A 25,082-nucleotide genomic window follows, 5' to 3' on the forward strand; every position below is an offset into this window, starting at 1 on the left:
AAAAGAAAAAAAATTGCATTTGATTACACTTCTTCCAAATCTGTCTTAAATTCTAAATGCTCCCTAGAGTCACTAGCCTATCGTCGTCAAATCATCAGTCTCACTACTTTTCACAGATATGTTTTCCATCATCGTGATTACCTTGCTGATTTCCATTTCAAGATTACGAATAGTGAGCGACGACCAAATAAAATCATTCTTCCCAAATTTAAATCATTGTCTAAGTCTCTCTTCATGTTCCGAACTGCTATTCTATGGAACTGTTTACCCCCCAGTCTAACATCGGAAGCCTCGCTCTATAAGTTCAAAGCTGCCCTCAGGAAATTTACAGCTGACTATGCTTATGCAATCAACGGAATTCCGCCACCTTGCAGTTGATTTTCCCCATTTCTCTCCTCATCAATCCCTACTTCTCTTTGTACATACATCTACATCTACTGTTCTTTCAATCAAATGAACCCCTCGATAGGCACATTGCCTTTGGGTCATTTCATAATAATAATAATAATAATAATAAAGTATATTACAAACAAATCCGGTACATTTACTTACTGATTGGTCGTCTCCTGGACAATGAGACAGACCTCGTTCTAGATAATAATAATTATTAGTATACATTTGTTGGCTGATTATCTCGTAAGCATGAAACTCAGAGTAGAGGCAAACTACAGCTGTAGCCTTGATTGCCCTTGTTGTTCTGTGGACATTAATTTTAGTACATGTAGGAAGAAGCTGCTTGCAAGGACGAAGAACTAACATTAATTTTCTCCTACTGCCTCAAATGTAAATCACTAAGACTTAGTGTTCTTTACAAGAAAGCACATACAACAAAAGCATGGGCTGCTGGACCGGGGCTTGGTGCCTGGGCTTTCCGACTTACACATGTTATCATTAGTATTCAAATACATGTGTACTCAATGAGGGTGGTGAGAGCTGCCTCTCTGATTGCGCGTTCCGGCTCAGACTTCGGTATGAGATCCAGGCGGACGGGGTAGACGGGTGCGCGAGGCTCGCCACACTTGCTGCACTCCTGCAGAACAGAACACAGGGATAAGAGGTTGACAATACAGACTTGTTTACAAGGACAGGAAATACTATAATAATTATTATGATTGCCCATGTATAATTATAATTATGTACTTCAAGGTGAACATGCTCCTTTAGCTAGCGGAGAGGGCTCAACACAATAATGTGGAGCACTATTATACGCACTCAAGTGACCATCCACACCACCATCAAGGCAATATTTCTGCGGGCAGAATCAATACCCACTAACCACCAGACAACTATGCTCTATATTGGCCAAGTCTCACTGCATATGTCACGTGTCGCTTGATGATTTCATTGTGCAAGAAACGTGGAGTTGCGACGAACTCTGTTAGCCTACTTTGTGCCTTTCGTGTATAATTATGCACCTCAGTAGGGACACGTACATGACTATGTACATGTACGTGCAGGTATAAGATTTAATCCTTTGGTTCCGCTAGGCCGATTTCTTAGAGCAGTAAGGGTCTGTTAGGATGGACTACTAATGGACGGTGGACAGAATCATTCTTCAGTATTCCCTTTGCAAGTTAGTCCTGGCTAGTGTCGCATGTCGTGTGTTTAATATCGTGAAACCGAACCCTCGAGTCCCAATACTGGACATGGAATGCGGCCAACGGTGGAAACAGTCATTGTTTGAAGTGCACACCGAGGTCGGAAGTATTGACTCATCTCTGGGGTGAGTCAGCAATGTCCAGGGGCAATCTGCATAATACGAAGATGATCACTGCTCCATGGCAACGCATCGTTGGCATCAGCAGCCAGTCAAAACGTGACCGGTAAGAGAAGTCAGTGATTACGTCATCAAGTAGCACGTGCAGTGAGACCAAAATATACATGATTGCATTGTAAATTTGTAAGTCATAGGTCTGTAGTCTACGTACATGTACATTTGTACATGTACGTACTTTATATCCGAGGTATTTCAGTGAAACAGGGGACAGAAAGGCTCTGGGGGTGGAACTCAGGGTTTCACAACTGTGCAATCGCTAGAAAACATGTTAATGGTCGGCATGCGGTGTTTGTGTGGGGACCGGGTGCGGATTGTATCCGAGGTACTGCGGACTGGTACATGTATACAGTACATGTACATGCAGGTTATAAAGGGGTTTCACATCTTGTTCATGTATTGAACTGAGTTTGTGCAGAAAGAGATTATAGCATGTGGGCAGTGTAACCAACATGGCCGACATCATGTGAGCCATACATGTACATGTACATGTAGACGAAGGGGTTGGATGGAGTCGGAACCAACATGGCAAGTATGTGTGTGTGATCATGTGATAGTTGTAAAAACACTCCATACTATTACAGGGTGCTCAAGACAAGTACATAGTGCATTCCCTGGTCCTGTATCACAGTGTATGTTGTATTCCTGGAGTTACAACGTACAACGTACATGCATGTGCACTATTGAAGGCCGACTAGTGCTGTCTCAGCAAGTACAGCTACAGAACATGCATTATGACATGCTATTGTAGAATAGCCTACCCAACCGTTTAGCTATTCCCGGGCTATTCCCGGGCTATTCCGGAAACTGATGAACTAAAGGCTGCCCTCTAGCAGGACAGCAGTTCAGCTGACTATGCCTTGTACCAATATATTAATTAGAACCAACCAACCACCCAGCATACCCTGGTTTGTGAATAATAGTTTGTCACCGAGCCAATTGCAACATAATAATAACAATCTCCCATGTTTCGAAAGAAAATGTGTAAACACCGACGCAATCCACACAGTCAAGTAAGCCAATTTGGTAACCGAACGTTTTCGCTTCCCTTCTCATCATGGGTAAGTACAGGGAATAATGGAAAAATGTCAAAAGACAGCAATTTCCCATGTCATAATAATTTTTGTGTCTTCATCTCCATTATTTGTACGTACCCGCCACATTGCTACAGTGTACCTCGTTTTGAGCTCTCCAGGTCATTACAAAAAATGTCAGGGCTCAACGAATCCAATCAAACAGTGACCTTCCACAGGGGGTTACATACATAATATAGTACTGATAAGAATATTTAAAAAAAGGGTATTGAAACCTACCTGTCCTGTGACTGGGAACTTGACGAACTTCTTAGCATTGGGGAACCTCACTAGGAACACAGAATTGACCGGCTGTCCACGAGTATTGTACGTTATGTGGTTCTGCAGCGCTCCAAACCCGGGTAGCTCCCCGGTCGTGTACAGCGATTCACTGGGTATGTGACTGCCGTCCGCAGCGCGGAGCGGCGCGAGCTTGAGCCTGACCATCGCATCGCCCTTTCCGTGTCTAATGGACACCACCAAGTGTGTACTGTTCATGAATAGGATGTCTGAACACTCGCGACGTCCGCTTGCTAAGTTCTTGGTTTCTTTCAGGATCGCTGGGATCGCCGTCGACGAGATCTCGTACAGCACGTTCAAAACCGACTCGTATGCAAAGCTCACGAAATCCCGCATTAGTTCGACCTGTTTGCATATGACTTTCTGAGCACAGTTTGCCGGTTTTTTGGGCGCAGTGGGTGGATTGCCTTTGCGCCTGGCCACCACGTTGCCGTTGGAGTCCGTCATAGTTCCATCTGTTAACTCAGGTATATCGCCAACACCAGCCATGAACGCTGGCCCAGCGAAGATGTCGGGTATGGCAAATCCACGACTTGTGTCTGGCGGTATAGCCACCTCGGCTGGGTCAGTGGGAATCTCCACAACCGCAGCTTGAGGATCTTGTATTGCGCCTTGAACCGCAGGCTGTCCATCTCCGTCTGAGCTGGAGCTATCTGAGTCCGTATCAGCATCCGAGCTGACTGCAGTTGACCTCATCTCAGAGGCACTGTCCTCATCAGAACGCCTGGCCCTCCTGGAAGAAGAGCCTTCCGCGTTTGGTGCAACTGCACTGCTGGCGTATGCCTTAGCTGCATCTGTATTGTCACTGGTCAGAGTATGGCCACGGTGCACTGTGGCACAACAACCACCACTGATTGACACTAGGACTGCACCCACGAGCAAAGCAGCCGTTAGTGAGCGCAGCAGCACGGAGCAGTGCCGTGGTGAGCCACCACGGCCCATTCTATCATCCGCCGAGTTCATTGCAAAGCCTCAGTAAGGACTGCTGGGAACAGTTCAATAGTCGTCCGTCACTCTCTACAATGCACCTTCCATTTTCGCTCATGCCTTCGTTTATCCTCCTCTTGTGCGACGGGAACCAACGGAAAACAGTCAGTTTTCTCCCAAGGCTCAAGCCCCTGTGCGCGCTCCTGTTTCCTCCCAGCCCTAAATTCTTTGCTGGTGAGCCAAGACGCTGCAAGCGCCCAGGGACAATGGGGTTACACTGTATGGCCCGCCATCGCTATCTTATCGTCTCCCGGCATCTGTAGTGACTTAGCGTGGGAGAGTGAGCAATACGCAAAGCGCACAATGCATCATATCCGTACACGTCTTTATACCTTCGGGAGCAGTCCAAGACAGAATGTCTGTTACCCAGTGTTCGCCTCACCATTGCCATATTCCACTCGCCTTCACTATCTGGTGCGTGTTTTTGGCTGTGATACCGATACCTCACGTCGGCAGAGCCATCAATGCCCACCATCACTGGTGCGTCTCCGTGCAGCCCTTGCTCAGTAGTTGTCACGTTTGTCCTAGTCTCAGTACCATTATCTTTCTTTATTATTTTCGAGCTGGGAATTTGAACATAGTTAAAAAAGGGGGTACAATGTACCAGTATATTGCAGCATGTACACTGCATGAAGTCTTCCCTGCTAGAATTATTTGTGTTGGCTGTCTACATAGCCATCTATATTTCATGACTGTTTGGTCATGGTGTTAACGTACGCACTGTGCTAGCGGCAGTGTTCTGAGATCGCTGTTGATACATTTAGGTTTAGGTAGCAGTCTGAGTAGCTGATAAGGTGGAAGAAAGTGCAGTTTTGAACTTTACCATGCGCCAACACAATGATGGTGTGTGGAAATTTGCTAAAACGCACACAATGTTAACATGGCAAAGCTGGTGAGGAAATGACTGTCTTGGCAGCTAGAGCGTAGATGATTGAGATCAAAGGAACTACAAGTCATGTACATTTACAAAATTTAATACCGGTACGTTGGGCATTACTTTTGTACATGTGTGTACACGGTAAACCACTTGCTAACTCCAATCATGCGCGCACATCTATCCACTACATGGGGTGAACCTCGCTAGACCTATACAGTCAGTGTACATCTAGATGGGCTGCTCTGGTGGATATGCCGACACCTATGGAGTGATTGGAAGTCGCTCGTTGGTGGGACTGTCACGGGAGATCGTCATTGGCAAAGCATGTTGGTAACGCCGAGAACGGAAAACTCAAAACCCTCCTTCTCTCTCTCTCTCTACTGTTATCTCAGTTAGTTTGTTGCTAAAAAAGGAGAGCAGTGCAAATATGGGAAAGTAGTGCGTGGAAGAGCGGATGTGCATGGCAGAAATAAGTCACGAGCCAAGTTCAGTGGGTTCAGGAAAAGGAGCATGCTGTAGGAGATATTGCGAGCTGATAGTTGTCACTGAGTCCAATACTGCAGAAACGTAATGCCGCTTGCTATCATGAGAACCCAGGGAACGGGGATACACAGTCTTGAAGCAACTGTGCAGACCATGCCATGTACTAGTGTATGCCATAACTGTTAGGAGTGGCAGGTTCTGAGGAGCAGGACATTTAAAAAACATATTTCGGCCAGTCGGCTACTATCATTGTTTCGTCTTGGGGGTAACCGGTTAGACGAGGAGGAGGATTGTCTTGTGGAGTGCAAGCGCAGTACGGCAGATGTTATTGTCTTCTCGAAGGTCCGATAACGTAAGAAAGTATGTTCTACGCACTGTGGAAGATCAACTTACAACTGGCTAGAAACTCCAACATCCAGGCTTGCCAGGTTAGTGTACATGCCCCGGTGATGGAAGCGGGTGTTGGTGTTCAGGGTGAATGCACCTACCTCCATAATCATACCATGCAGTTGCAAGGCCCATTACCCAAAGGCGGCCATGTTAAATATTTACGAGGTAGCCGAATGATAACTAGTTGATAATGATGTCATCGTAGAGATGATAATGATGTCATTACGGGGAGAGTTGTTGTGACCATGAGATGTCCTTATCCTGGCCACAGGGAAATCAGCATTCAGAATTCTGCACTCTTATAAGTAACGTACTACAGTATTGTTATAGAACTCCAGAGGTAAGGCGTACTACTGGGAGTTATTTCCACATCATGGGTCATGTGACTCATGTATCATTGCACATGGCCCTAGCTGTGCACCCTCACTACTGGTACCAGGTATACAATGTACATGTACATGTACTTACTATGTTATGGGTACATGTACTACTGTCTCGAAGCTAATCTTACTTTGTGTCTTGTTTTCCCATTGGCATGGATTTCTGAGGCTGCTAATCGCTTCAACCGACAAGTGTCCCCTGGCCTGGCCTGGGCGTACGGCACGGAATCGAGAGGACGATGGCCAGCGCCAGCCAGTGGCCATTGCCACAACTGGCACAAGTGCAACAGGAACCAACCTCTTATACTAAGTATTAGTTAGAGTTCTTATGCCATTGAGTCTGTGCGTGCGGCTGACAGAACCAACCTCTACAAAAACGTAACCAAGGTAACTGTGCGTGGAATCCCTGCTGCTTGAGAATGACAGTCGATCAATCGGCTCTAGCTCTTGTACCGCCTTACGTCAGGCAAGGGAACTACGGCAACCGATGTTGTGTGCAAAAATGTTTGCGGCATCGAAGGCATTGTACGTCATGTAGTTGAGTGCATGCGTACCTGCGTGTGTACGATGATTCTGTACTAGCACATGACTTTGTACATGTATGTGCGCGCGTGTGTGTGTGGTGTGTGTCTGTCTGCGTGCGTATGGTGCCGTGCATCCGTGTGAATGTATGTGCGCGCGTATGTGTGTACAGTGCTGGCAACAGAAATCGTGACGTGTTGACTCGTGCTCGTGATGGAAAGAGCCATTACAGTTTTGCCGCAGGATAATTATTTCACAGCCCAATACGTACTATGTTTTTAATGCTTGCAACATGCCATCTCCTTGATCACGCCCTCACCCTTCCCACTCCTAAGCACACTGCTCATACTTTTTCACTTTCGCTAAGAGCGACGGTTCTGAGCCTGATCCTGCAGATGCCAATTCCAACGCATATTGTGTAGTACCACCGTCATTCTTTTCTTGTACATGTTCAATGAACGTACATGTACATTATACATGTACATGTACATGTATGTGTCCACCAGGGAGTCGTCAAAAACCGGCATTTGACGACTCCCTAGTACCCATGCTCATTCTCCGCTCGTACCGCATAATTATTGTTCTCCGAAAAGCATTCTCAAGCCAAGGGTTGTACAGCTTGTCGACATGTCTGGACAGGTCGCAGAGCAGAACTAGTGCAGTAGTGCAGTACTGTAGAGTGTAGTACTGTAGAGTGCAGTACTGTAGAGTGTAGTATAACTGCCTGTACATGTACATGTAGATGTAGATGACGTATTATTACTGGACCGCATTCCTGGCGACTCATGCATGTCAAAACGTCATGCAATAGGCATGCTCTTGCGTCATAGCATCCAGAGCCGAGGATCTAGGAGTAGGAGGCGATTTGGTACTGACCTCCATATAGGTACTGGCGGATTCTGCTCGAAAAGCAGTGAAATTGGCAGAACCATACCGAACCGTAGGCAATTCCTCGAATTCTGGTCCATTTCATTATCCACATACCAAACATGCATGAAACTTACCAGAAAAATTACCGAATTCTGCCAATTTTCTGCCGGCATAACCCGCCGGTGCCTACCTCCATATCCGATACATGTACAACATAGTCGTTAATTTTTGATGTACATGTACATGACTCATGATGACTGTTATCATGGTAATGTACATGTACATGTACAATGATGACTTGTACATACGATACTGTATGATGTGACAGGTCATGGCTATGACTAGTATGAGTATGATATGAACCAGTATGAGTTTATGTAATGACACGTGACGGGATATGCATGCCGGCTGGACGCCAACAGTCATCATCATCATGTACGTGTACAGTCATGCACATGTATATCAGCTCACAGAGCTCAGCTCTCCACGGTCACACCGCAGGAAGCTATTTTCTCTTGTGCAATGCCTCTCTTGAATAGACATCTGTCTAGTACTACTAGTGTGAACGAGTCTCGATCAAGACCGCAAGAGTGTACATGACTACATAGCAACCTTACCCGAATGTAAAATGGTACATCTCCCCTCTTCCCTCTCTTTATACCTTATGTCTTCGCTACTTTGTTATTGGGAAGTAATTCCCGTTCGGATTTGCGCAATAAAACAAAAGTCATCATCACCATCACATGTGTATGATTAGTGGTAACCGTAATTATGTACAGTGCTGTTCAATGAAATCCGATCGAGTGAGTCGGCTTTGCGCCCTGTCCTGGTGTACTAGAGACAATCTCAGTGTTCGCAGGTTAGGGCTGCACAGCGCCGGGCGTGCACTTGCGCACCTAGGTCGGATTTCATTCAGCAGCACAGTAGATCTACAATGTAGTTTGCAAATTTGGTGGTCAGTGCGGCATCTACCCTATCATTATCAAAGCTTTTTTTTACATTGATCTTTGACCCGGAGTCTCAACGGAAATCCACGATATAGAACCGTACATACCGGCGGTAGTAAAGAGAAAGGCTTGAATTGCGCTGTCATTTTCCCAGCAGACTGCACTGCAGCGTGTGCAGGACTGTGTGCCATTATTTTACGAGACACTACCCCGTAGACTACAGACTACAGATGACACCAGGCTTCAGGAGTTCCGTCCAGACGTTCGAAGCCGACGAAGGCTCTGAAACGCCTACGTCATGTATTGGGCAGCTGGATGTCACATGCACAAGAGTATTAGTCAGTAAGTGCGCGTACCTCGCACATCCCAGACTCGTAGAGAGCAGGAAAGTCCCGCACGACCATTCAAAGTTCGTTTATAGATCCACAGACTATCAGTTCACAGATGGACAGATGGACCTGGACTCAAGCACACAACTAGGTACAGTCAACTTCGCTTATAACGACTGCGGATATAACGACAATTCGCGAATAACGACAGAATTTCCATACCCAGAGCAAAGTCCCATCCAACTGTAGTACATACAATGAGACTTCGGGTATAACGACACTTCGCTAATAAGGACACTTTTCTGATGCCCCGCCGAGTGTCGTTATAAGCGAAGTTGACTGTACTTCATAAGTCACTTGCCGGGCAGTTCTGAAGAAGTGAGCTATCGTTCGCAACTTTGTGTGGCTTCTTACCGTTTGCGTTTTCGAGAGGCTGAAGCAATTTGTAATTCTACACCGAGAAAGGTTGCATTAGGGAATCGCTAATCATGGCGAGCGGACCTGCATATACTCCAATTCAGACCACAACTACAGAGGAGGGCGCCGAATGGCGTGGTGGCCTGCCCACAAGCGGCTTCAAGCACTTGCAGCGAATGTCGATCCTACTATTCGCCTTGTCAGTGGTTAACCTGGGCCTTCAGGCGTACGTACCCACGGCCATGACATCGTCGGGAGACTATTCGGTGGACAACATCGCCTCCAATGCCCCGTGGGCGGCCGGTGTAGTAAGTGAATATCGCTAGTACCATAATAATAAGTAATAACTACCATTACCTGGTAACTGAGACAACCAATCAATCGCACCCTTGTGCACGTGCTATTGGCTCATTAGATACTAAATGTATTTTTTACAATTGGCCCTTGGAAAACATAGGGTAAATCGGTCCTTTCCACTCACAAGTCTGGATTTCAGTCGGATAAGGATACGTATTGGAGTGGCATGTATTCATGACTCCCTACTCCAGTCCTATGCACCAACAAGCCACACCTCGTTAAATTGTTTCTTGTCCAAAATTCTGAGCAAATCAATTCTCACGAGGGAAGAAACAAAACAGTGCGTCCAAAACAACTAAGTACCTTGAGCGCTGTACAGAGTAGTGGACATGCACTGCACACCAAACATAAGCCATGCGGTGCCCAGATGGGTATGATCAAGAGTACATAACTTCCAAGAGTGTGCAACTCCAGCTATTATATGGCCATTGGGGTCTGCGACGGCAGAACTTCACATCATGTGACGAACCCGTACGCATTATTTGTACCCTGTACACAGGGCCTGCTCTAGACATTCAACACAGACCGGTCAGAGTGTACCTGGCGCATGCAGGCCAGCCGGGTCAAGCCGGGTCAGATCTTCCGGCAGAAAAACAACCAAAAAGCCTGCTCAAAACGCAGGAAAACAGAAAGGCGAATTTATTACCGGAAATCGGAAATTTTAGAGAACAAGGCGAACTATCAAAGTCCGCAAACGTAGAAGGTAAACAACATAATCATTACGTGAAGAATGCAAAGCAGTTCCATTGGATTCTGATTTGACAATTTGAAAAAAAGGAATTCTGTTTTCATATTAGTGCTCCATCGTCCAAATCACCAGTCGGCTGAAAACTTGCAATGGTGTCAAAAGCTATAGCCAAAGTTACGCTTTTGACTGCCTGCCCCTTCGACTTTGAATGTCCTGACAATTTGAAAAAAGGAATTCTGTTTTCTAATTAGTACTCCATCGTCCAAATCACCAGTCAGCTGAAAACTTGCAACTTTGTCAAAAGCTATAGCCAAAGTTACGCTTTTGACTGCCTGCCCCATCGACTTTGAATGTCCTGACTTCCTGCTCGCCGCTGGCCAGATCGCGCTCGAACCAGTTGACCCTAGCCGAGTTTCTGTCGCTTGTAGACTGTAGTGTGTACGGTTGCGCTAGATTTGCACCAGATGGGGTCCGCCAGTCGTAAAATACCGGTATTTTAGGAATCCATTGTCAGTTTGAGACATTTTTCAGCCGGGTCAGACTGGACCCCCTGTTATCTGTTCAGCCAGGTCGTGCCATTCCCCAACTGGGCGCGTGACCCGGCTGACCCGGCTCTCCAGCAGGCCCTGGTGCATGATCGTTACAGGTTTGTATATAACCCAGCTTTGGGTTCAACTCTCCTGTGGTCACTTAGCACTGTTTGCCAGAGTAATCTTTTGAACCATATCATGCAATGCGAAGTTCTGCTGTCGCAGCACTGTGAAGGCAGTTGCACACTCTTGGGGTTGTGTACTCTTGGTATGATTCAGGACGGCAGTAAGCAGGTTACAATCGGTCCTGCCATGCCGTACTTAGTCGTTCATACTATCTCTGTGATATGGTAGCGACGCATACCTTCCTCACCAGAAACATGTGAAGTCAATGAAAGTACAAGTGGAAAAGCTTTGAGGATGTTGATCGACAGGAGCCTGATGGTGTATTCTCTCGGGAGAACCTGAAATTCCTAGAGCGAAAATGTCGTGGCGTAGAGCGTCATCGCTAATTTGACGTATTTCCTCTGTTTGTGACAGACTTTCTGCACGTCATTGTACATGGTATGGCTAGCAACGTGTGCCCTGCGAGGAATAAAGAATTCCAAGGTTCACGTGAGTGATTATCAACACTGATTTTAACTTCCCGGATGCTGTTTGGAGGGCATAGTTAAGGCATTGGACCTACACTAATTGTACTCAAATATTGGTACAGTGTGTGAGCAGATGTACATTTGGAAAATGACGTAAAATGTTTATCTAGCCATTAGAAATTCTGTGGAGTGACTATGGGTGTCCATGTTGGTAGGACAACTTTGTCGATTTCTGGCTTGTGAAGAAGAAGAGGCCCTGGGGCTTCTGGGTTCACAGCGCGCACACACGCAACCCCCCCCCCCCCGCCACACACACAAACATGTACTCCCCCCCCCCCACAAACACACAATCACTACCAATCATATGCCACACCACCCATCCCATACACCTCCATTCACGTACCGTATTTTTCCGGTTGTAAGTCGACCTTTTATGACTAAAAATAGAAGAAGAAAGGGTGGGTAGGGGTCGACTTACAACCGGGATTCGACTTATAACTGGGAACCATCAGAAAAAAATGACCTGCGCTGCATGCACGAGTGCACCACATGTACACATTTTGCCAGTTTATTGGCCTTTTTCAAGGATTGGGACATTATACCCTCCAATAAGGAATGTTTACATGATTTGTTGATGTGTCAGTAGCAGTGTGTGGTTAGTAGTGCTTCTTTTGGTGAAAACTTCAAAACGCAGAATTGAGACCTCCGGATACGGGGGTCGCCTTATAACCGGTGTTATGAACCCTCTAAGATTCTCTAAATTGTCAGGATCGTACGACCACACGGCACGAGGACAACTGTTTTCCTTTACACAGTATATTTCACTTCATCTGATAATTAACAATGAACACTAATAACACCAGCTATTTATAGCATGCAAAAACAGCGTACATGCAAAACATAAGCATATAAAACTGGACATAACAGCGTATACAGCAAAACACACACAGCGCATATAGCGTATGCCATGCAGCAACATCAGCGGTACGGCGGAGTCGAAAGACAACATTGCGACGAATACAACGCCATAAGCGCGAAGGCCTTTCCCAATTGAGAACTGGTGGTTTGCAACATTCTCCCCACCAAAGGGCTTCTCACCGCCGTACAACAATGCACACAAGTCAAAACGATCCGGGGCTCTGACTACGCGCCCAGAACGCGTCATCTCCTGCAACCGTGGTGGTGGTAACGGTGCTGACGGTTCATACGCTGGCTGCTGAGGGACGATAGCCGGTTGAGCGGTATCGGCAAGCCCAGGAGCCACGTCCTGTGACGATACTTCTAACGGCACTAACCTTTGGATCGGCCTCAACAGGGTACTGGTACTCAACTTAACCTTGGCAACACGACGCTTACCATCTCGACCAGGGAATAACTCGATGATCCGTCCCAAACGCCAGAACTGTTTGCGCTTGGTATCATCGAGAACAAAGACCACATCACCCACAGCTAAAGGGCGCGACATGGTTTGTTGGTGTTTGTTCAGCTGACTTAGGTACTCCCCCCCCTCCACCTCCCAACGATTCTTGACATGCTCCAGTGTCCGACTGAGGTAACGCAATCTCGATGACATCTGCGCAGCGTCCAGGGTACCTGCTGGCTTCTCGGACGACATCCAGATGTCACCCATCATCATTGCAGGGGTTACTGGTGGCTCATCCAGGCTATCAGACACATAAGTTAGCGGACGACTATTCACCACTGCTTCAACCTCATACAAGAGGGTCTCAAGCTCCTGGACCTTCAGAAACGCTGTTCCCATTACCTTTTTCAAGGCACTCTTCACTGTACCAACCATTCTCTCATAGAAGCCTCCATGCCATGGTGCAGCTGGAGGATTGAACATCCATGGCACACTCAGTTTGTCAGATGCCGCCTTGAACGTTGTAGCGTTGTCAGACCTGATCCGAGACGGCAAACTACGTCTCGCGACAAACTTCCGAAATGCTATCAAGAATGACTCAGTACTTAAACTATCGACCACCTCCAAGTGAACTGCTCTGGTGGTGGCACACACAAACAATGCTATCCATACCTTCGGAGATGACTCACCACGGCGCACGTACAACGGACCAGCATAGTCGATGCCGGTAGTTGCGAACGGCCTCTCGTGAACAACTCGGTCTTCCGGCAGCGGCGGGCAGACTTCTGAGGCAGCCTTAGCCTTGTAGCGGCGGCATGTAACACATCGCTGAGTAATGTTGCGTAGCGCCCGTCGACCACCGATAATCCAAAATTTCTGACGGATGAACGACAAGACTCCTTCTACACCTTGGTGCATCCTTTCAACATGCATTTTCTCCAACAGCAACTCGGTCAGATGATGTTTGCCTAACAGGACTGGGTGCTTGGCTCCATACGCCAACTCGCTGTGCTGAAGTCGTCCCCCGGCTCTGAGCACTCCATGCTCATCCAGAAACGGTGCAAGCTGATACACCTTCGACCCAGGCTTCACTGGTTGACCTTGCTTGATCAGCTCAAGATCCTCAGCGAAACATGCGGCTTGAACGATGCGGTACAATACGTTGTCTGCTGCAAAATAGAGTTCAGCACGAGGCTCAGTGTGCTTCCACTGCAACATCCGAGTCACCATGCCCTGTGCCCTCGACCATTTACTGAATCGGAGCCACCATTCCTGATCAGATCATAGCCAGCAATGGCATGTCATCACGTACATTCAAAATCAACATAATTTTGCGAATCGACCTTTTTTTCAGCATCACTTTTCAACGAGGACGAAGCAAAGTCGGCCGAACGAAGCCCAGAGGAAGAAAATCACCCTCTCCACTTCACCATCACGATACTGACATAGATACGAGACGAAACAACTAAAAAATCCACAAGAAAACTGATCGGCCATCATCGCGCTGACTTTGGTCTGACTTTGGGCTGCGAAATTTTCTATCACGATCAAAAATGTACGAGGAGCACTCAAAACTAAGCTACAGACGTACCTTTATCGCTCTCTACTACTTTTTCAAGGCACCAAAGTCGACTCTCCACTTTCAAACCATGAAGCAGACATACCAGTGGTCCTTTTCAGCTGCTCCACGAGCACAGGTAATGTTCACCAAGGGGCGCAGAGCAGCCTCCATTCCGGCCAAAAACCTAAAATACGAGTAAACCTGCATGCCTGAGTACATGAGAACGCGCAGTAAACAGTCCAAGCCAGCGTTTCTGATCCAAACAGCAACTAACAAACTTTGAGTTTGACTGGCTACATCACAGCTAGCATCAACCAAGGACTGTTTTTTTTCTCAGATTGTTTGGCTGACGACTACTATCTGTCACTGTTCCTCGTGCAGCAGTCTTGGCCCAGGCCAGGCTCAACCAATCACAAGAATAATCTCCATAGTAGCCCATGGCCCATGCTACAAGTATGGTTGATATGATGTAGTCACGACTCATGTGCATGCTAGGCTCAACCAATCACAAGAAAATCTCCATAGTAGCCCATGGTCCATGCAACACTATGGTTGACATGATCATGTGCTAGCCCCAACCAATCACAAGACTGTCTCTATAGTAGCCCAAAAAGTGTGGGAAAAATGAACTAATTCCTAGAAATGGCTAGAGAGATGTCACAAGACAGTCTCCATAGCAGCCCAAAAAGTGTGGGAAAATGAACTGCATCCATCAACAGATTCCTATAAATGGCTAGAGCAGGGGCACTTCCACTCTCCAGTCACAGTGCAGAAGTGTGACATGTGCCCTCTGCCAACATGGCATCCTCTTCCTCAGTTACTGTTACAACTGACACCCTTGTGTCAGCACAGTCAGCCCAGACTGAGGGGAGCCAGAGCCAGAGCCAGACCAAGACAGGACAAGGTATTGTTGTGGAGGTTCCACTGAGTGTTCTATGTTCCCAGCACAAGGACTGGAACGATTTTTTCAGTAAAACAGAGGCCGGAGGAAAGATTACCATCAAGGATGGCAGGCAACGGGAGCTCTTTGAGAAAGTGCAGAAGGCACGTTACTGCTTCGAGCAGCAGAGAAAAAAGAAGAAGAAAAGTGCTGAAATATGTTACAAAGGTAAGCACTGATAATATTGTACCATAGTGAGAATAGTGATGAAAATAAAGAATGGTATCAAAGGAATATTGTGATTCTGAATCTCCTCCTTTCCAGGGCGAACCTATGAGCTGCGGCTTGATGAAGCTGACATCGTCAGCAACGCCAGCGTCAGCGACTTGGCTGCCATGCAGAGGCGTGTGGTGGAGCTGGAGAGGGATATCGAGAAACAGAACGACAAGGACAAAAATTTGCTTATGAGAGGGAAGCCGTTAGACGCAATCAGCCCTCGTCAGAGGAATAGAAGAATGTCGAGACTGAGAGATCAAGTGCATTCGGCGCTGTGGTTTACAGAGTCGTTCGGCTTCAGCCTAGAAAGTGTCGTGCTCCGGAACAAAGATGACCAGAGTACGACTACATTGCAGCTCACTGAAAAAGGCAAGTCAACGCAGTGCTGCATAATGCATTTCGTTTCCCTTGCACAGAGATGGATGGTGCAATTGTATATTTATTCTTTTTTTTCTTTGTGGTATGCGTGTTTACTTCCTCAGAGAACAAATCGTACGATGAGATGACGGACGGCGAACGCGAGCAAATTGAAAAGACCTTGTTCGTGCTTGACCAGTTTTGCGGCAGTGATGTCCTCTATCATGAGTTAATTCAGGTAAGTTATAAGCTGCTATGCTGAGTTGGAATATTATGTAGCCGTTGGTCCACAAGTTTTCACGGCAATAATGTAACATGTCCTTCGCATGTCTTTCGCACCCTAAGTGGATTCATGCAAAAGTTTATGATCTTTAGTGCAGTGTGAGTGACCTACACGACCAATAATAATTTTTCCCATTTGTGTCTTTCCCTCAAACCAGTGAATAATAATAAAAGTGGAATTTTTCAACTCGTCTGCTGCAGATTGCGCCAGCTAGCTGCAGCTTGCCAAAACTGCACACCGTAAAGGAGTGCAGGAGCCACCTGAATGCCACAATTGGCAAGGATATTGAAAAAGTGCCAGGACCACATGCTGGAGCACAGAGGAATCTGCTTCACGCCATAACAGCTCAGTTGGGAGACATGGTAGGTGATTTTTGAGGTGGGGCTCATTAATTCACAGTCAGCTTGTACTACCATTGCAATTAGGTTAGGCGCCATTTTCCCTAAGCTGATATATTTGTTTTCCCGTCCAGGATGATATCCCACCCAAGGTCCGCGTGAGGGTGAGTTGCGATGGCGCCAGGATGTCCCGGAAGAGCAATTTTGTCATCGTGACGTATTCCCTACTCGACATCGAGCAATATTCGTCCCCGAAGGGTGAGTTATATGCCTGACGGCCCAAAGTCTTTCAGCACAAATTGTACACACATACTACACTCATGATCCACGTTTCAGTATGCAAAATCTTTCGTGCACTGTGCAAACCCCGAAGCCAAAATCTTTCGTCCACTGTGCAAACGCCGAAGCCGGGGTTTGCCCAGTGCACGAAAGATTTCGCATACTAAACATACGAGTTGTAAAATCACACCTGTTTGTTGTTTATCCAGGAAACCATGTGATTGCTGTTGTGAATGGCCCAGAGTCCTATGCAACTCTCGAGACCTCACTGAAGGATGTGTGGTTTCAAGTAAGCAAGCTTGCTGCTGACAAGAAGGTCGTTGTGAAGGGCAAGGAGGTGGCAGTCGAGACTATTTTGGGTGGAGATCTCAAGGTAAAATACACTCAGAATTTCCATGTCTGTGTATTTGCACTGTCGTCTCCCGGTAAAGGGGAAAGAGACAATTCTACTTTACAGTATATTGAGTAAAACCTAGGAATGAGGCTGACGACGATGACAACAAACACACATAGCATGACACTGTATAGCAGTGAATAAGCATACCTTGCTGCTATGTTCTTGCTTTTTCCGCTGCAGTTCCTGGGTCTGGTGCTTGGCTTGAGTGCAGCGACAGCGCATCACGCGTGCTGTTGGTGTAAAGTACACAAAGACCACAGGTAAAGTCACAAACGTTTAATACTTCTGATCTCAACGGTAATGTGAAGAGAGAGAACCCAATCAAATGTTCGTTTCAACATTTGAAAATGCTACGGCAGATACAGTTTAACGAAAGATTTTGATCTTGTTCTTGCCATTTTCTTCCAGGTGGAATGTCGACTTTCCCTCGAACAAATACACGGATCCCCCATTGGCAAGATCCATGGGGGAACTACAAACCCAAAACCCCGTCGTACCATCGGCTGCAGAGGCGGGACCGCCGAAACGCGGTAATAAGTTTGGCCAGAAAGCCAAGCCCCTTGTCAACTTGCCATTGGAGCAAGTTGTTATAGACGAGCTGCACCTTATGTTGAGGATTACCGATGTCCTGACGGACAATTTGCTGCAGCAGACAATGTGGCTCGACAAGCAGGCCAAGTCGAAGACGCTTGCTGGCCCACACACTGAAATGCTGGTCACCGCCATCAGTGCATGCGGTGTCAGCTTCAGTGTGTGGGAAAAGACTAATGCCGACGGCTCAGGCAGTGGCCGCCTGGACTTCACCAGTCTGATGGGGCCCGATAAAAAAATACTGCTCCAGAATCTGCCCGAGAAGCTGGAGGGAAGTGGCGCACTGAATGCAGACACGGAGAACGACGTTCTGCTCATGTGGACGGTAAGGGTCTTAAACATGGCTCTATGAAAATACAATGCATTCTATTACGTGAGAGGCCTGTGTGTTGGGGACATCAATTGAACTAATGCTTACTGAGAAAGGTAGAGCAACGACTATGAATATTTCTTTTTCGTGTGCTATCCTGTGTGTGTGTGTGATTTGCAGACGTTCAATGATATCTACGCCAATCTGGGAAAAGAAGAGTTCACTGATGGCGAGATAACTCAACTTGAGGAAAAGGTATAGGTGTGGCAGGAGAGCTACTTTTATAGAAGGTATTCATGTATGAGGGAAACACTGTGATATAAGATATCAATACAAAGGTCATGAACGAACGAACCTCTTTTGATACTATTTTCTTACTGCTGCTTCTCGTGTTACTGCTCTAATCTTCATGTAGATGAAGACGTGGATCAAGCGATTCTGCGAGTTGGGATTTACCGCACCCGGCTTCGGCAAGAAGCGTGTTACACCTTACATTCATGCCATGCTATTCCATTGCCCGGATATTATTCGACGGTTTGGCAACTTGAAGCAGTTCACTGGAAATGGTGAGGTGCCAAGTCAATGGTCATTGTACAGTGCATTTAATTAGCCAAAATAGACCTTGCAAATGCAGACATGTCCCTCCTTGTTGTATACATCACGGCAGCACTATTCAGAAAGATGTCTTTTTACGAGTGATATTGGATAGCAGTTAACGAGACATTTTTACCTGGCTATTATTGGCTACAGGCGTTGAGAAGACCAACGATGAAGCACGGCGGAGTCACATGCAGAAGAGCAACAAGTGGGATGCATGTGCTGATGTACTGCTGCATAGCGGACGCCGTCAGATACTGAGCCACCACTGCAGAGAGAAGAGAAAATACAAGAAAAAAGACGAGGAATACTGGACCGCCAACATCAAGGAGAGCAGAAGGAAAAGAAAACGAATCAGCCGTTAAGCAGCCAACAGCTATTAAGATTTATTTCTATTCACTGATATACGGAACGTATTTTGTGCAATCTCAAAGCCATGAAGATCCAGAATATTTATTTCTATTCACTGATATTATAGAACGTATTTTGTGCAATCTCAATGGCACGAAAATCCAGAATATTTTTTAATTTCTATTCATTCATATATAGAACGTATTTTGTGCAATCTCCTTCACACTCCCCTGCATTAGGAAGAGAACCACTTCGTTCGGTCATTCTTGGAACCCTGAATGCCCTAGCCCCCTCCTTTTATTTGAAACAACATTTTGCAGCACAGTCAATATACAACACACCTATTAAATAACAACGGAGCATTATGTTTCTTTCTCTGACCTCACCATTCATGTGGCAAATTCCTTGCACTGCTGCTGAGCGAAGTTCACAGACCCGTACTGCACAGCAACTTGTTGTACTGCAACTATGTGCCCTGCCTCACCCCTAGTGTGATTTTTGGGTGACCTACGTACTGTAGGTCGCAGGGTAATGGGATAGACCACTTGAGGACCTTGACCAAACTGATCTAACACCCTGTCCCAACCTGGCAGGAAGTACTTTCCGGGGAAATCTTTTCTGTCAAGCGTCCATGCACCCCTGTTCTTTGGTTTGTCACCAAACCAGCACATGAGGATGTCACGCCGACAATGAAATGGCTCCCCGATTGCGGCACCAGAACGCAGCCTTTTCTGTACCGCTATAATAAAGCTGTCAGCAGCGGCGTGAAGCTCATCTGGCGAGAAATTGCTCTCGCAAACGCCAGACTCAAATGCCCTACAAAGACAAGAATTATGTAATACAGATGTTGAGCCAAGGAATAACTTGTTCCAAACTGTTCACGTCCACATTGTTGGAGTGGACCCCAACATAATTATAATTATGTATATTTTTTGAAATAATATTCCCTGAACTTATAATACTATTCGTAATTTCAAGACATACATGGGCTACGAATCCGTCAGGTCATTAGTGCTGCACGACATAGGCCACGAAAAAACTGGACTTTCAGTGAGTGATGTTGGCAAACTTGCAGTGTGGTGCAGCACTGTGCTGACCAATTACAACGAATACTCAGCAATGACAAATACATCCTCACCGAATCAAATCCTCCGTTATGTCAATGGCTTCCACCCAAGAGCTCTCCCTAGCAGAATATCCCAGCCACTTGACGAGGTACTGAACCTGTTGCCAAACACGCAAGAAGGTTTTGCTCCATTGTCAGCCGAGAAAATATGTGATTGCAACTAATATCGACAATATTCAAATTCTCACCTTCCTCTTTCTCCGTCGCTTGTCAAGCAGATAGCTGGCCCTATACACGCCGTCGTCTTCTCCACGGGATAGAGTTCGACGTGTACTTGGAAGGAAATCGGCAGTTGACGTACGATTCAGCGCCTTGTAATCTACTCGGGACCTCCGACTCATGGCCACAGAATTCCAAAACTAAACTAAGAAAAACTGAGAAAAAAACCTTGAAGAAGACTACTAGTACTACTACTAGTACTCTCTACTTGAACGCCATAAACGGTCACTTCTGGTCCGAGTTCTGTACAACCGAGCATCTCGCGGAAGCTGCAGGCGAGGCGCAGCCAAATCTCACACCGCCGGGAGTGTAAAAATTACGACTCCCAGATGTCCTCGATTCCTGGCCATGTTCTCGACTACAGGTGGTGGCTGACACTCGTACCTCTACACTGGACTCATCTGTAGCTGCGGTTGAGGATGCGGTGGGCCAGTCATTGGGCTCCGTGATCCAGGTTGGTCCGCCCCTCCAGAACGGACTACGGATCTGCTGTGCACTACTCCCACGCGACGGTAAATCTGCTGGGTTGTGAAGGCCCGGGCAATGGTTCCACACAATGCCGACCTTCTTCGATATCTCTTGGACTTGACTGACGCGGTTAGCCACAAATGTTTTCCATTTGTACGATGGATTACTGATCCAATGAACGGTAGTGAGACTGTCAGTCCAGCCATAGACTTGCGTGACGGTCACACGCAGCTCCTTCACCACAAACTCAGCGTAGCGAGCCGCTAGACATACTGCTTGTAACTCAAGGCGGGCTAACGTGGGCGGAGACACAGGTGCCACTTTGGCCTTGGCAAATACCAAGTGCGACTGTCCATAGACGACGGCATACAAACAACATCCAAACGCTTTCTCACTGGCATCGGCGAAGGCATGAAGCGCAATCGGCGTGTCAAGATTGCAGCAAATCCAACGTGGTATGTCAATGCTCACCACTTCGGCCAACTCTCCCCACCATTGCGCACATGCGGCTGCGATGCCATCAGGCAACATATCATCCCAGTCGCCTCCGACTTTCCAGGCTTGCTGTAGCAGTATCTTTCCCGGCACAACTGCCGGTGCTGCTAGACCTAGCGGATCAAACACTGATGCAACACACTTGAGGAGGGATCGCCGGGTCCAAACAGACGGCCTATCGGACTCGCCTAGCGCTGCTATGCTGAGCAAGTCATCACTGGTTTTCCATTTCAGACCGAGGACTTTATCTCCGGCCTCTGGATCGCACGGGATTTCGTTGCCTCGCCACTTGCGTAACTCCATGCCAGCATCCGTAAGCACACGCACGCTGAACTCTTGCATCTCCTTGGCTTCCGAGGCATTTGAGACACTAGAGACCAAATCGTCAACGTAGAAACTCGTGAGCAAGAGATCAATACGATCTCGCTCTTTGGGTGCAGACAACGCCCGTAGCTCCTTCAAGTGATGCTGAATCACCGCAGTAAGCATGTACGGCGAGCAGTTTACGCCAAATGGCAGTTTCGTTAGCCTCCAGGTTAACAGTTCATCGCTGTCGCTTCGACCGGGCCACAAGAAACGCAGGTACGGACGGTCTTCGGGATTAACCGCGACCATGAAGAAAGCCTTGCGGATGTCCGCTTGCAGCGCGCTCTTATATTCACGGAACCGTAATAGCATACCTGCGAGACTCGGCAATAGCGAAGGTCCAGGGTCAACCATGTCGTTCAACGACTTGCCATCTGGAGCCGTCGCCGAGGCATTGAACACCACTCTTAACTTCGTGGTTGCAGCGTGCTCGCGGAATACACCATGATGCGGTACATAGTACCCGGCATCGCTCTCACATGGCTCCAGCTCAATTGCTCCAAGCTCACGGTACTCCCTGATCAGCACATCATCATAGAGCGTACGCTTCCCATTCCTCTTCAGCTTTTCAAGAAGCCGCGTTGCGATGACTCTAGCTTGAGTAAAGTTATCCGTTGGGCGACGCTCATTTCGCCACAAGAGACCCACTTGGTACCCGCTGCCCTGGCGACATAGCGGGAACGATGGCAGGTGCTGATGTTGTTCTGGAGGTTCATCCAACTGCCAATGTTGTTCAATGTGGGCTGTGACACATGACACGGGCACCGGCTGACTGTTTCGACTTGGTGCAGACGCTGGACCAGATAATACATTACCTATCTCTGTGTTCCACACCGTCTCACCATTAACTTCCTTCTTGCTGTGCAGTACCGCGTTGATATAGTCTGCACCAATCAGCATATGTATTTCGTCTGATGTCCCTTGTTGAGGCTTGTCACTCAGCTCGACTCCCCAACTGTGCCACTGCGCAATGGTCTGCGGACTTGCGCACTTCAGGTCCAGCTCAAGCGTTGGTTTCACGAACGCGCGTACCCGAATGCTAGCGGAGCTACCCTGGATCGTGATGGCGTACTTATCCATGCGCTGTTGGGTTGGTTCCGCGCCGAACGGCTTCACCTCTACATTTTCAACCCCAACGTGTTCTGCATCGATTGCTGACACCAACGCTGCAGTCACGAATGACGCCTCAGCACCCGAGTCCAGGAACACGCGAACCTTCGCGTTTCGAGTTCTTCCCTCAACTCGTGCCACTCCGGTCATCAGCCGCACACTTGGCGAGTGTAGACAGCACGACCCAACATTCTTCTCCGTAACTATCTCAGTCGGTTTCTCCCGGCTGTAACCTGCTCTATCCAACACATCATGTATTAGCAGGTGGTGTTTCCTCTGGCATTTCGTGCATCTCGAGCCTGACCGACATTCTCTGGCCATATGGCCATACTTAAGGCAGTTCCAGCAGAGTCTCTCTCGCTGCAGAAAACCCTTTCTCTCTTCCTGTGGCAGCGACTTTAGCTGCTTCTCTGCATCTGCAACCGATATCGCCATGCACTGTGCCGACGCCGTGAGCCTTGGCACGGATCGTTCTACTGGCTTCCTGGCAGTATCACCCTGTCGTCCGTGCGCGACCTGGTAAGACGCGCCGTGCTCCTGTACCTGGCGCAGTGACATCCCGTAGCACTGCCGTTCGACCAGGTACGTCTTCATCTCAGGTCCGCATTGCTCCAAGATTACCTGCTTTGCCATTGCTTGCAGCACCGGGGCCATTTTACCTATATCGGCGCTATACTTGGTGCCCACCTCGCCATCTTCTGTCATAGCGAGTGTGGCCCACACCTCTACCTCTCGGCAAACACGGACAACGTATTGATGAAACGACTCATCTGACCGCTGCTTGCCTGTCAGCAATGTCTTCCACGCTTTATCCGGAGTCTTTCCGAGCGAGGCAAGCAACTCTCGCTTTGCTTCCTCGTAATTGTTGCATCCAATACATATCCTCTCCGCTTTGCTACCCGCTAGCGCGATGCGCAGTCGCAGCAGCCATTCGCTTTCTTCGAACTCGTTCTTGGAACAGATGTCCTCGAACAGGTCAAGATAACGCTCCAATGGCTGCGTTCCATCATATGAGGGGATTTTCATCAACGGTTGACGCCCCCCCCGCTGTGACTGGGAGATTCCTCTGTACCTCCCATCGCGGCTTTACCCTCACCCTCATGCGCATTGGCGATGCGCTCGTTAATCTCGTTTAGTGTTTTGGCAAACTCGGTGCGGAGCGCCTCCTCTCGCCGTCTGGCACTGCGCTCCTCACGCTCCGCGTACTGTTGGAGCCTTTGCTCCACATGTACCTTCAACAACTCGCCTTCTAATCCTAACCGCTCTCCATTGTCGATAAAGCTGGCTTCCAAATTGTTCCATAGTTCCTCTGCCATGCTCGCTCCTATCCTGGCGTGGTCGCCAAATGTTATGAACCCTCTAAGATTCTCTAAATTGTCAGGATCGTACGACCACACGGCACGAGGACAACTGTTTTCCTTTACACAGTATATTTCACTTCATCTGATAATTAACAATGAACACTAATAACACCAGCTATTTATAGCATGCAAAAACAGCGTACATGCAAAACATAAGCATATAAAACTGGACATAACAGCGTATACAGCAAAACACACACAGCGCATATAGCGTATGCCATGCAGCAACATCAGCGGTACGGCGGAGTCGAAAGACAACATTGCGACGAATACAACGCCATAAGCGCGAAGGCCTTTCCCAATTGAGAACTGGTGGTTTGCAACAACCGGGGTCGACTTACAACCGGTAAAATACGGTATCCCTCTTCAAAGAAATGATACTATTTTGACTTTCCAGTCAGCACTCCTACCAACATGTTAATAATAATAATTGTAATACTCTATATTTCAGGATTACCCATTCAATCCCAGTAAAATATTTCTAAATATCACGCAATGTTTTGATGGGTATCTTACATTCTCTGTCTGTTACAGCTGGTATTCGGTTGCATCGGTATGTCCCTGACCTTTGGCATCTTGCATGGCGGAGTAGTTGTCAGTAGCAGTACTGCTAGTAATCTGCAGTCTGTGCAAAGTGACCCGTCACACATCTGCCGCTACTTCAACAACACGGAGACTACAGCCCAGCCTCCGGTTACTCTACCCTTCGGATGTTTCGGTACTAACCATTTTAGCAGATCCATTCTGTATTTACGATGGACGTGTACGTCAGTGTCTGCTCCAGAACTGGGTCAGCCGTGTGAGCAACCCGTTTGGGGTACTTGGACTCAATCAGGG

The 25,082-nt window shown here is 47.5% G+C and overlaps 3 protein-coding genes and 1 long non-coding RNA gene across 7 annotated transcripts in view; 2 read left to right on the plus strand and 2 right to left on the minus strand.

Annotated features, from left to right (window-relative positions):
- Positions 1 to 426: 426 nt before the first annotated feature.
- LOC135811415 (uncharacterized) lies at positions 427 to 4,405 on the minus strand. Its single transcript, XM_065324654.1, has 2 exons — positions 3,088 to 4,405; positions 427 to 1,030 (listed from the first exon to the last, which is right to left on the minus strand). The coding sequence occupies exons 1-2, from the start codon at positions 4,108 to 4,110 to the stop codon at positions 899 to 901; spliced, it is 1,155 nt and encodes a 384-aa protein (XP_065180726.1). The 5' UTR covers positions 4,111 to 4,405; the 3' UTR covers positions 427 to 898.
- Positions 4,406 to 9,255: 4,850 nt separating this feature from the next.
- Positions 9,256 to 25,082, plus strand: part of LOC135811418 (uncharacterized) — a 26,419-nt gene continuing 10,592 nt past the window's right edge. Inside the window, exons 1-3 of the mRNA XM_065324656.1 lie at positions 9,256 to 9,657; positions 11,465 to 11,539; positions 24,780 to 24,963. Coding sequence (XP_065180728.1) covers positions 9,421 to 9,657; positions 11,465 to 11,539; positions 24,780 to 24,963 — 496 coding nt within the window. The 5' untranslated portion in view covers positions 9,256 to 9,420. The remainder of the gene's footprint in view (positions 9,658 to 11,464; positions 11,540 to 24,779; positions 24,964 to 25,082) is intronic.
- Positions 15,373 to 20,744, minus strand: LOC135811417 (uncharacterized). Of its 4 annotated transcripts, XR_010552597.1 has the most exons (6): positions 20,415 to 20,741; positions 20,239 to 20,324; positions 19,487 to 19,916; positions 18,883 to 19,017; positions 17,399 to 17,481; positions 15,373 to 15,737 (listed from the first exon to the last, which is right to left on the minus strand). It is a non-coding gene; the product is annotated as an uncharacterized LOC135811417 (long non-coding RNA). The 4 variants fall into 4 exon arrangements; XR_010552599.1 differs by having other exon boundaries at positions 19,482 to 19,916; positions 20,239 to 20,744; XR_010552596.1 differs by having other exon boundaries at positions 20,239 to 20,739.
- Positions 15,733 to 19,480, plus strand: LOC135811416 (uncharacterized). Its single transcript, XM_065324655.1, has 9 exons — positions 15,733 to 16,192; positions 16,438 to 16,599; positions 16,710 to 16,833; positions 17,064 to 17,227; positions 17,432 to 17,511; positions 17,660 to 18,167; positions 18,333 to 18,407; positions 18,568 to 18,718; positions 18,903 to 19,480. Exons 1-9 carry the CDS (start codon positions 16,016 to 16,018, stop codon positions 19,112 to 19,114), a joined length of 1,653 nt encoding a protein of 550 aa, XP_065180727.1. The 5' UTR covers positions 15,733 to 16,015; the 3' UTR covers positions 19,115 to 19,480.

Source organism: Sycon ciliatum, chromosome 3 (genome assembly GCF_964019385.1).
Source record: "Sycon ciliatum chromosome 3, ocSycCili1.1, whole genome shotgun sequence".
Classification (NCBI taxonomy): domain Eukaryota; kingdom Metazoa; phylum Porifera; class Calcarea; order Leucosolenida; family Sycettidae; genus Sycon; species Sycon ciliatum.